The following is a 12,128-nucleotide window of genomic DNA, read 5'->3' on the forward strand; positions in this document are numbered from 1 at the left end:
GAATCCATTTAGTACAGCTGTAATTAAGATTTCCTCAGCAGCATTATGAGTGCACGATTGGGTTTGAAAGTGTTTGGAAACATTTACCAACCTTGCTTGATAAAATAAATGTTGTATTGATAGAATGTAAAACAGCACAAAAATCGGGGAAATATTACGAAACTATTGTTTCCACGCATGTACTAAACGAGATTCTGATAGCCTGATTTAAAATATTACTGCATTTCAAGATATTGAATTAAATGTAATCTATTGGAGAATTCAAATATCTCTAACTAAAGTAGGAAAGATAGAATCATGTAAAAATCATTCTGTAGCAATGAGCATAACAACCTTTTTTTTTAACAAAATATTCTTATATGAGATACTATGAATAAACTTATCGTTGTTCTAATTTGTATATTTTTACCTCTGCCTTTCGACATGTGATATCCTGTGCTGACTAATGAAATTTCGCTTTGACAATTCTTAGCGATAAAGTATCGTACTAGTACCCAGTTATGTTGTGCGCAAACACCATTTCAGGCAACACTGTAGTATACTTGTGCATTATCCAAGTAGCAGACGTCGCGCCTGCTGTACATAGCTGTTTGTTCACTTAAAATGGCTAGTTGGCGTAGTATGCGGCGCGCGGTGCGATTACCGTTACAGCGCTACCAGTACTGGACGAAGCGAAGTATCCTGTGCAGCGGTAAGTCAACGATAGCGCAAATTAATTTTAATCATAATGTATCATTTAAAACTGCAGATGAAAGCGAACCATGCTCAGGAAGTTCACTTATTGCTATGGCTTGCTGGAAAACCAGAACTTCCCTATATCGCTCCAAAGTGTCTAAAGTCAACGGTGGTAACAATTTTCTTAAGTCGAAGGCATTGTTACTGCAGGAAAAGCGAATTGGTCTAGTGCAGGACATTCGCGAGCGTAAAAAGAGAGTGAAGAAACGGGTAGAAGAAGTGATCGAACGAGAGAACGTAGTTACCATACCGAACCTGCTCTGCATTGGTCGTATCCTTGCGTCGCCCTACATTGGCTATGTTATTCTGCAAAGCGAATTTCAGCTAGCAATGGTTCTGCTAATCATGGCCGGACTTACGGATCTAGCCGACGGTTGGATTGCCCGAAACTGGCCAAACCAGGCTTCGCGAATCGGCTCCTTTCTGGATCCGATGGCGGATAAAGTACTGATGGGATCTCTTGTGATTGCTATGTGCTACATCGAACTGTTTCCACTTTGGCTAACGGCGGTGGTAGTGTTCCGAGATGTGCTTCTTATTAGTGCCGGATTTGTTATCCGATACGTTAGTCTACCAAAACCCGTATGTTTTCAAACTTATAATCCCTAATATTGCGAATAGTTCATTCATGGCAGATAATCTTTGCTGTTTCTTTACAGCGTACGCTGTCGCGATACTTTGATGCAACACATGCTACAGCCCAGCTGGCTCCTACTTTCATTAGTAAACTGAACACTGCCGTCCAGATGGTGGCCGTGGCAGCCACGCTTGGAGCACCAATCTTCGACTACGGCAATCACGATTATCTGCAGGGGCTTTGGTATCTTACCGGGTTTACTACGTTGGCCGCAGCCGTAAGCTATTTTACCAGCAAGGACACTTACAAGATACTTCGAAAGAAACTCTAGTAATCAGGTAATGGCAATGGATCTTAGCTCAACCTATGTTTCGTAAACTTTATACTAAAGTAAACCCAAAAAATGTACCAGCGATTTTTTAAGTATTATCGAGAGAAGCCCCTTCCACGAAGTCAACTCTGTGTTATAAACGATATCCGGGGAAATGCTGGGTAAAGAAAAATCGAAAAAATGTAAAATAAAAACAAGATGATTCGTTTTCTCCGAAAAGAATTATCAAAAAGAAGCTTACGAGAATTGTTTAAAATTAGTAAAGAAACCCAAACGTTTTTAGGAAAATCATTTCAATCTTTTTGTACCTGATCTAGCATCCATTCGCAACACTGATCGCATGAAGTTATGCTCAGGTACACCAAGTTAGGTCGCTTTTGAACTGGCTCCCTGGGATTGCTACGGGGGTAGACTTTCGACGGGACGCACACAAAGGACGGGACGACGGGAGGTGAATTCCTGGATTTGTTTTACCCCGAAACTTTTTGGTCGTGAGTATTTAAGAATTCTAGAACTTTGTTTAATGTTGGTAAAAATATTATCAAAGAACTAACGCCGAGAATACGGAAAACCATTAAAACTATCTCCCTTCGTTCGGCGTCGTGCGTGTGTGGTGGTGTCGCCCGGAGTGCGAAGAGATTTGTGTGTTTTTTTTTTCATTATTTTCCTCGGGCCAAGACGATGATGGACCGATTTGCTGGGGCTTGTCTTTCCCCCGATAAATTCGAACCCACTCACTAAAAGGTACGAAAAACTAGGGAAAACCAGTGGAAAAGTGCCGTGATCTCGTGGGTCAACACCAAAGTGCCAACAAATTTTCCATTCCGCTCTGCCTGCTGCTGTTGCCAGCGTAAAAAGTGGAATTTCCTGTTCGTGTGTACGTGTACCTCACCTTGTGCTGCTGCTGCTGGTGCTGGCGCTGTGCTTGTTGTCACAAAGCGCTCCGATCCCAGGGCGGGGGGTCAAAGAGACGGATTAGTGCTCCAGCATCCGGCGTTATCATCCCACCCAAAGGAAAGCTGGCTGACCGACTCCACCGGTTCCTCCAACCCCGTCGTCCTCGTCCACGATGTGGTGTTCCTCGTTTGACACCGTTTTTATCTTCCCTTTTTCTGCTTCGGCTGGGCTTCGGTAAACCGGGACAGAGTTGTTGACCCGTTAGCTTCCGCAAGTCTGTGCTTAGGCAGGGCAACTAGATTACTTCCTACGGCATCATACCGGTTTTACGGGTATCGGGGGTATCGTTTGTTAAGTGGTACCGCGTAATAGCGCCTCCCGATTGCTTAAGGGCGTCTGATGGGGGGGCTCTTCTCCGGGCAATCGGGGCCCTTTTTCGAACAAACTTAGCATACTGGCTCGGCGCCTCCCGCCGGGCAACATTGATTGAGTTTCTAATCACACATTTCTTTCTTTTCCCTTGCAGAAGACGCAGTCAGCCATGCCTAAAAGCAACGGCCGATGGTTATTCGCAGGATTATCCAGAAATTGAAGTGCAAAGATCGTGCTTCGTGCTGCATTTAAAGGTTTAAAACGATCGCGTTTACGTTCGGTAGTGTGGTGTACAGTGCTAAACAGAACTGAAGTGTATCATTCGCGCCCCCCCCGGAAGGACCAGGAATCGTCTAGAGAGCTATAGAAAGTGATCCGAAACGGACAGACGGACGGACGTACTGTCGGACGCAGTATGGATGACAAAAATTCCACGGGAAGTGGTGGTGGAGGAGGTGGTAGCAGTACCGGTGGTAGCGGCGGTGGCAACGGGGAAACGAAAGTGATCTACCACATCGATGACGAGACGACACCGTATCTGGTGAAAATTCCGCTCCCAGCCCCGCAGGTCACGCTGAAGGACTTTAAACTGGTGCTGAACAAGCAGAACATTAACTACAAGTACTTCTTCAAATCGATGGACGCCGATTTCGGTGTGGTGAAGGAAGAGATCGCCGACGATGCAACGATACTGCCGTGCTTCAATGGAAAGGTCGTCTCGTGGTTAGTGACGGCGGACGGTTCGAACCAATCGGACTGCTCGGAGCTACAGCCAACGGAGATGATCGATGGACGGCCAACACTAGCCCAGCTCCGTACGATGAACAAACCGACGCTCAACAGCATGATGGGCATGCCGATGAACCCCCTTACCTACCAGTCGGCCTCGGTCGTGTCGAGTGATCTCGATTCGACCAGCCTGTTCGAGACGGAGAGTGAAATAACGCTCGACCGGGATATGACGGAGTGTAGTAGCGTGCAGCGGTTGCAGGTACGGAAGAAACCGCAGCGGCGCAAGAAGCGCGCCCCCTCGATGTCACGCACCTCGTCCTACAGCTCGATCACCGACTCGACCATGTCGCTCAACATCATCACAGTGCAGATCAACATGGATACGGTCAACTTTCTCGGCATATCGATCGTCGGCCAATCGAACCGGGGTGGTGACGGTGGCATCTATGTCGGTAGCATCATGAAGGGCGGTGCGGTGGCACTGGATGGACGGATTGAACCGGGGGACATGATACTGCAGGTGAACGATGTCAACTTCGAGAACATGACCAACGACGAGGCGGTACGGGTGTTGCGCGAGGTAGTGCAAAAGCCGGGCCCAATCAAACTCGTTGTTGCCAAGTGCTGGGATCCTAATCCGAAGGGTTACTTTACGATTCCACGCACGGAACCGGTCAGACCGATCGACCCGGGTGCCTGGGTGGCACATACGGCGGCGCTTCGTTCCCAGGATACGATCAATACGGATTTGCCCGAATCGGTGCTGGAACGGCTGCATGCCGACATGGACATGAAGGATATTGTGCGCGCCATGACCAAACCGGACAGTGGGCTCGAAATTCGCGATCGGATGTGGCTAAAGATTACGATCCCGAATGCGTTCATTGGGGCAGATGTCGTTAACTGGATCCTGGAGCACGTGGACGGGATTGGGGATCGGCGGGAGGCACGGAAGTACGTTTCGCTGATGTTACGGCGCGGCTACATTAAGCACACCGTCAATAAGTTGACGTTTTCGGAGCAGTGCTACTACGTCGTGGGTAACGGTATCCGGCAGGACATCTCCAACATGTCGCTGGACGATACGGAAAGCATGCTGAGCGATATTGCCCCACTGCCGAACCCGCCGATCTACATGACGTACTCGGGTAACTACAACCCATCGCACGGCTATCAACCGATACAGTACGGTTGCACCACCGGCGAGCGCCATCCGTCGTCGGGGTCGAGCAGCTCCGACATTCTCACCAGCAAGGATACGTCCGCTTCGCAGAGCGATCTCGCCGCCGTCATACAGCAGGCCAACCAGATGACCATCGCCAACGCGTCCAACAAATCGTCCGGCTCGTCGAATCGCGGTAATGAGCAAGACATTTCAGGTACTTCACTTTGTCTCATTAATGTCTCCGATCACCCACCATATGTGTCCATGCCACCTACGTAGGGCATTAGTGTGCTGCCACCCCCACCCCTTCTCTTTTTCTTTCGTTTTTATCATTGCTTTCTTACACAAACGACACAAAAAACACATGCCGCACACCAGTGGTGGTCCGATTATCAATCGCATTTCTAATGATTTCTTCTTGGTTTCCGGCCCTTTACTTTCCCGGGATTCGCTAGTGTTTCGTTGTTATGGCGACGGCAACAGCACTGGAGGTGGGAATTACGATCGTTTTTTTCTTCTTCTGTCTGCTTTTGTACATTATTAGTACACTATTCTAACAACTCTGCTGCTGCTGCTAGTGCTAACGCATTCTAAAGCGAGCCACAAACGCACATTATTATTGGTCAATATTCCAGGTTACTTGGATTTATGTAATGTATCCAGGTTCGGCAAAGTGTTTTCCAGTTCCTGAAAATATGCTGAATGTATCAAAGTAGCCTAGGATATTGACCAATAATATTGCGCGTGTGTAACCCGCTTAGAACGGTGTCCACTGGCGATTGACGTTTGCTTTTACTAATCGATTCTCCGCGGCTGACCGCACACAGTACCGCATATCTCGGCTAGAATCCCTTTCAATCGTACACAGTAATGTCTTGTGATCACCGTCATTGTCGCGTGTCCATTTCTAATAATGAAACGAGAATGAGGTTATCATGTCTCTCTGTCTTAGGATGGCTTTCCTTGTTTTGTATATAGAATTCGAGAGCACCGTGGTCGTGGTCAGTCCTTTCATCAGCCTTATTCCGCCGTGACATATTTTACGCCCGTAGCAAGTTTGGCGGCATCCTTCCTCTCCATGTTAACCAAGGGCTTAATATCTCACCAAATTGCTATCTCTATCACTATCCGGGAACATCCTACTCATGCACACTAGTTTCTAGCGAATCCAACACACCACACAGCGACCAAACCTTGATCCTTACTCGGTCTCTCTCAGTTTCATCAGTCCGCATCGTCCGCAGCGAGTCATTACACGATTTGTTTCTTTGTTAATTTTTTACTTTCAGTTTTGAGCTATTTATGATTTGTTTCCATGTTTCGATTTTCGCCACCCTCAAAAGAACAACGAATTCCACAATTCTAACGAAACACACACACACTCGCACACGCACACATACCCGCTGAACACCACCACCTGATTGAGAGTGCGGTGGATTCCTCATTCCCATCGTCTTGATCCAAACAAACAACACACTTCAGCTGCTTTCCCTGTTCTCATGCTTCGGTTACGGAGGGGGAGGCCTCGTTTTGTACCGTGTGGAGCTTTCCTTTCCTTTTTCTCTCTCTATCACTCACTCACTCTATCTCGCTATGCTGTTTTAAATGTCCTTTTGGTGTTCCAAACTGTTGTCTCTAAATTAAAAAGTAAAAAACAAACTAAAGTTTGAAGCGCCACCGGGCGCCTCCTCACCCCTTACCGGCCACTCCTTTTGAACAAAATCGAAAAAAAAAAACAAATCCTTCAAGCCAACCAACCAACCAACCAACCCATCAAAAAACCGAACCAAAAACCCAACCAACAACCATTCGTTTTCTCGTTCCGTTCCGTTCCGTCCGTTCCGTGGTGTTTCGTTTCGGGCCGATTTCAAGACTTTAAGACCACGCGCGTCGGCGTTGGTGGTGTCGGCGGGATCGGTGGCAAGCTGATTAGCACCAACGATGACGAAGGATACGAGGACAGCATCTACTTCCAGCATCAGCCAATTCAACAGCAGCCCACACTGCCACACCAGCACCTCCTGCAGCAGCAGCAGCAGCAACAGCAGCAACAGCAGCAGCAACAGCAGCAACAGCTCCAGCAATCATTCGGACGGAACGCCGGAGGCCGCAAGGAACCGGGACACATTTACAACAATCAGTAAATGTGTGGTGTGAGATGCAGCAAACAGATGCTGGGCCTATAGGGGCTGGTTTACTCTACAAACTGGGGTGGCAGCCGCGCGGACGAGTTAAAAGCCAAAATAAAGTTTAAAAGAACAAAGAGAGAGAGAGAGAGAGAGAGAGAGAGAGAGAGAGAGAGGGTAGAAGAAAGTATGCCACAAGACGGCACAGTGGAGGAGGACGAGGAGGGCAAGAAGGGACGACATTCGTCTCCTGTTGTAGGCCACTCGCCGCAGGAAGGAGAGAAGGAAAGGACCCCAGATATCCCCGCCAATGGACGGACGGTGGTGGTATTTTGGGATAAGGCTGAAGAAAGAGAGTAGCGGGAAACCCCTCTCGTTTTGCGGAATTATTGGAAAAGCAGGGAAAATCATACATACACATACACATACACAAGCAAGCAAGCAAGCAAGCACGAGGTGGAAGGAAGGAAAAGTTTAGGGAAAAAGAATTACACAAAACATTATGCTAAAAACTCTCTCGTAGTAAAACAAACGAACCGTATGTATGTGTGTATGTATGTTTGTATGTATGTAGGTGTGCGTGTGTGTACGTGTGTGTCTGTCTGTACGTGTGCGAGATTCTATTGGGTACGTGGGTTTGAGTGAACGCAGGAATAACAAAGCTCTCGAGTGAGCGGCATTTTTAGTTTGACGATCATCATATATGCTCTAGCAATAGCAGGCTTTGGTGTGGGGTGAGGAAAGATCAAAGCGCTGAGGAAAGATCATTGCTGTCGAGAGTGATAAGCATGTGTTAGGAGAAAGGGAGCACTATCCTGGACGGAGGATTGGAAAGGGGTGCGCACTCAGTGGGGCTCAATCCGTGAGGTGCGTGCTAGTGCGCGAAAGCGAGGCAGCTACTTTGAGTTCGGTTCTCTGTTCGGAACGTTACAACTTCTTCCAGGCGGCGGCGGTAGGAAAGAGGAAGGAGACTCAACTCCGCCCTCCTGCCTTTAGGCCATCATCATCTCTAGTGTGTGTTTCGGGGCTGTTGTGTACGCTTCACCAGCCGGCCGGCAGATCGATCGATCGAACCGATCGAATTTTATTTGAATGTTTTTGCTTCTTTTCCGCTCGTTCGATTAAGATACACACTTGGACAAAACCACAGGGTTACGGCATTTCGGTGACTGTCCCCTTTCCCCCCTCCCAAGGGTTCGGATTTTAATTAACAACATTGCAAAACGTTGGCGAAAATTCGGCAAACGTGTTTCGCTTCCGGAAAGAGAGCATTGTAAATGTGTTTATTATTATTGCTATTAGTAATATTATTACTACGATTATTATTGTGCGTATTCGACTATTGTTTTATGGTAAACCGCAAATATATATATACCTAAATATACAAAATATAACTATTTTACAGCAAAAGGCGCCCGCTGCTCGCTCCCTCACCACCCGAAAAAAAGATAGTATTTATACGCCCGCGATTACTGATGCGATGCCGCGCCGAGTGCGGTGATCGGTCGGTCGCTAGCATGGAAATTGATCTTATTAATTGCAAAACAAAAACAGCGTTAGCGAGAGAAGCGGTTGGTGGGGACGAACAAACTATAAGTTTAAGCAAATTATACGAGTAGCGCGAAGCTCTAATTCTTTAACTAAAGCTGGATACAACTAGTAACAAAACAAACGATCGTGTGAAAGCGCATAATAAAGAGATTAAAGAAGGTTGAAGTGACTAACACACACAGTACACGACAAAAGGGATCTGATCTTGTCTCTTGTGAGAGAGGGTATAACGGCAATTGTAGGTTCGAGGAGTTGTGCGCACACTCACAATCAAATTTGTATGCTCGATTGAAACCACCCATGTGTTTCGTGGCCAAAAATCCGTGGTCCCAATAATCGGATGATAATATCCACGTGCTCTTCCTTCTTCGGTCCGTCTCCTGATGTTGCCCGATTAAGTTGTAACGAGATGCTGCGGCGAAGTAGCGCAAGGATCGCGTTCTAGAGTACACAGTTGATCAACGAACGTGTTGGTGTGGCCAAACATTTTGCTTCACATTGAAAGTTTCGGGTGGAGCTGCCTGGTTCATGGCACTAAATCTACTTCTCCGAGAACGGGATCAAAACAGGACAGCAAATGATGAGCGCGTTAGGCAAGATTAAATACGAATTTATATTGGGCAAAATGCAAAACGCGATGTACTACTACCACTACTACTACTATTACTACTAATAATACTACTAGGAGTGTACCGCTTGCCGGTTGTACCGGCGGCGCGCTGAATGAGGACTATATATGCATTTGCAGGGATGTGATTTGCGAGCGTAGCGGTGCGGTGGTGTATGGCGAGATTGAACTAAAAAACAAAACAGAAACCAACCCCGGAAGATGCAGGACGTTTATGCAAAGTAATAAAAGCAACTGAAATCATATAAACTACTTGCAATAGAAACTGGTATTTGGAACTATTTTGCGCAAAGACAAGTAAGTATATTCTGAGCTGAATGATACAGATACGACCGATGTAGACATACTAAACGACCAGCTCGACGACCTATCAAAATATTCTCCCTAATCCTCCAGAACCGACTTGACCGACGAAATAGTTGGAAACTATCACAGAGGATTCCGTAGAGAATACTCTACGAGATTTCAGGCACCAAGCAAGTCCTTGAATAGAGGAGTGAATTGAACACAAGTATCCTCAATCTCTTCATCGATTTCAAGGCTGTTCACGGTAGCATAGCCAGAGGAATATTGTACGACGCCATGATAGCCTTTGAGATATCGTCGCATCGGATCATCCATCCCTCCATCCATCCGGGGGCGATAGATTCGCCAGTATTCGAGAGTATATCATGAGAATGTCAGACGACGACCCAACCCGTAAAGTCTTCTTAGGCCTTCCGGATGGACAGAGACGGCGTGGTAGGCCCAAATCGAGATGTAGCGACGGTATCGATAGCGACCCGTTGGAGGCATCTTCTGTGGCAGTCTGAGACTGCTTGTTTAAAGAATTCAAAAATCCCCCGCGAATCACGTGTTCTTATGCGCTGTTGGAAGCTTTCTGAAACCTTAAAAAACGGTTGATGCTCAAAAATTCGAGCACATAAACTGAAACGCGCGTCAAATTCAACTCAGCTTCAGCACGGCCTTCAAGTCGGGTTTCAGCAGTTCGAATTTTTGACAGCTCTACAGTGAAGGTCGATAAAATATGAGCAAATGCCTAAATGAAGCAGCAAAGTTAATCAAAAGTCGATGCTAGAATGGAGTAAAACCTTGGAAATTGATAAAACGAGTAAAATATGCCCAAAGAAGGCAATAAAATAATGAAACCGATGATTTGAAATCGTTTTGGTTTAAAAATTTCGTTTGTTATTGTTTTTCTGTCATTGTTGTTATGATTTGAGTTTAGAGTACCGAGTTCAGAAATCGAGAAAAATTTGTCGCAAGCTGGAGGTCGTTCGCTTGTTCTCGCGATTTTCGGAAATTTTGCAGCGTTGTTGAAGGCAAAAGTGCATAAAGCCGGTCGCCAACGATGGCGGAATTATCGGTGGATCTCGCGATGATCGAGTGCAGCCGCCCCGTGGGCGCGGTGGTGAAAATTCAGTGAAAAACAAATTTTCCATCGCCGAGATTCTCGAGGAGGAGACAGCAAAACGCTGTTTCTTGGTGCGAGAGAGAGAGAGAGAGAGAGAGCGAGCGAAGGAAGAAGAGAGCTGTTACTCCGGTGTCGAGGTTGGAATCCCGTTCCGAATTCAGAAATCGCTATAAAAAGTGGGAAATTTTTAACTATCCGCTTAATTTTAAACTATTTCCATTTCCGTTTTGCGCAAGTGTTGGTTTTGTGTCGTTGGCGTGTGTTGGCGTGTGTGTTTTGTGTCAGGAAAGGGTGGCGGGTGGACGGGCTGAGGGGCAGACGGGCGTGTGTGGTCCTTCTTGGGTTTTGGGTCGGGCTGGCTGGCTGGGTGGCTGGCGACAAAATCCCAAACGTTGGTCCTAACATGTAGGTGAAGTTTGTGATAAAACATTGTTTATACACACCGACGAGGTACTATACCTTTCCTGGATCTCTCCTCAATTCAAATATCCTAAATCATTCAACAGCATCCCTCCGATCAGTCCACAAACTCCTCTCCCTCCAATCCGTGATAACACCAACTTTCAACCTTCTGAAGATCGCAGCCCTTTATGTTGTGCTGTAAAAATGAGCAAAGTCTGTGGTTGATAAATCTATTAGGGAATTAGGTTTAGGAAATTCTGGGTCAAGTTTGTCATGCCATGGAAATAACTTTAAAATTTGACTAACAGATAATTTTCTGTCGTAGAGAACATATAAGTTCAACATTATAATTCATGCTAGGATGACGATTAGTTGAGCGTGGTGCTTCGCGCCTTTGTTGTGGTACAATGTGGTTATAACGTAGACATTAGAAGAAGAAAAAAATTGAATGGGCATAAAAAAAAACTAAGACAGACAATTGAATTCGTTAAATTACATATGGAAAGTAATTTTATCAGTTTGTTTGCAATAAAATTTGAGGTTTCTATCAGTTGAACTCTAAACTCGATTGCGAAAATAGTTAAGTTATTCCCTTTCTGAAATTTGCAAGCTCAAAGGACGGTAGTTCGCTGCGTTGAAAATGGGCATCATGTGGAACTTTGTGGATGCCGGAGACTTCTGTTTCAGCGTCTACAGCATCTTAGTACTATTGGACAATAATTAGAGTATCTATAGCTCGGTTTGGGATGGCCCTGAGCCACAAGAAGCTCCAAAAGATGCTGACGAGGAAGACCGAGAGAAAAATGGCTACTACGTCCAGGAGGTCAGTGCAACTTGTCAAACAGTGCAATAGTAACTGACGAACAAAGACATACGTACCTCATCCTGGATGGTATCAATTGGAAAGGCACTTCTTATTTTACTTCCTGTACGAAGAAAATGAGCTCCGGAGTGAAGTACCTTTTACACAGCAAGTCCCCCAAGAAGGTCTTGCTGTGGCTGATAATCAGTCGTCCTTACTTGGATGCGGACTGGCTCTGAACGGGGAAATTTACATCACATAGTACCGGCCGGAGGTTGTAACGTTCATCAGGGAACACTATAAGAACGAAGCATGCATAGATCTTGCAGAATCTGGTACTCGAAGCGGCTAGATATCGATATGGTACCCAAGTCGATGAACCCGTCCCCCAAACTG

The 12,128-nt window shown here is 46.2% G+C and overlaps 3 protein-coding genes across 9 annotated transcripts in view; all 3 read left to right on the forward strand.

Moving 5' to 3' along the window:
* Window positions 1-369: 369 nt before the first annotated feature.
* LOC125959235 (probable cardiolipin synthase (CMP-forming)) lies at window positions 370-1,643 on the forward strand. Its single transcript, XM_049692048.1, has 3 exons — window positions 370-384; window positions 562-1,317; window positions 1,395-1,643. Exons 1-3 carry the CDS (start codon window positions 370-372, stop codon window positions 1,641-1,643), a joined length of 1,020 nt encoding a protein of 339 aa, XP_049548005.1.
* A 401-nt stretch (window positions 1,644-2,044) lies between these two features.
* Window positions 2,045-9,353, forward strand: LOC125949291 (segment polarity protein dishevelled). Of its 6 annotated transcripts, none has more exons than XM_049676202.1 (3): window positions 2,045-2,134; window positions 3,067-5,023; window positions 6,682-9,353. In XM_049676202.1, the coding sequence occupies exons 2-3, from the start codon at window positions 3,328-3,330 to the stop codon at window positions 6,951-6,953; spliced, it is 1,968 nt and encodes a 655-aa protein (XP_049532159.1). In that variant the 5' UTR covers window positions 2,045-2,134; window positions 3,067-3,327; the 3' UTR covers window positions 6,954-9,353. The 6 variants fall into 6 exon arrangements, with proteins under 6 accessions (XP_049532159.1, XP_049532161.1, XP_049532163.1 ...); XM_049676204.1 differs by lacking the exon at window positions 2,045-2,134 and adding an exon at window positions 2,221-2,387 and having other exon boundaries at window positions 3,067-5,002; XM_049676206.1 differs by lacking the exon at window positions 2,045-2,134 and adding an exon at window positions 2,221-2,387 and having other exon boundaries at window positions 3,067-5,002; window positions 6,099-6,816.
* A 1,116-nt stretch (window positions 9,354-10,469) lies between these two features.
* LOC125949223 (uncharacterized) overlaps window positions 10,470-12,128 on the forward strand; it is a 203,986-nt gene continuing 202,327 nt past the window's right edge. Inside the window, exon 1 of one of the 2 annotated variants that reach the window (XM_049676013.1) lies at window positions 10,470-10,704. The gene's annotated coding sequence lies outside the window, so the exon portion shown is untranslated. The remainder of the gene's footprint in view (window positions 10,705-12,128) is intronic. The other variant, XM_049676012.1, reaches the window with a different exon arrangement.

The sequence above is a fragment of the Anopheles darlingi genome, chromosome 2, assembly GCF_943734745.1.
Source record: "Anopheles darlingi chromosome 2, idAnoDarlMG_H_01, whole genome shotgun sequence".
In the NCBI taxonomy this organism is placed as follows: Eukaryota; Metazoa; Arthropoda; class Insecta; order Diptera; family Culicidae; genus Anopheles; species Anopheles darlingi.

Bases quoted from the DNA above. Each gene is read 5' to 3' on its own strand.
- LOC125959235 (XM_049692048.1), top strand. The intron at 1,318-1,394 runs GTATGTTTTCAA...GTTTCTTTACAG, and splicing joins ACGTTAGTCTACCAAAACCC to CGTACGCTGTCGCGATACTT.
- LOC125949291 (XM_049676202.1), top strand. From the start codon at position 3,328: ATGGATGACAAAAATTCCACGGGAAGTGGTGGTGGAGGAGGTGGTAGC. The intron at 5,024-6,681 runs GTACTTCACTTT...GCCGATTTCAAG, and splicing joins TAATGAGCAAGACATTTCAG to ACTTTAAGACCACGCGCGTC.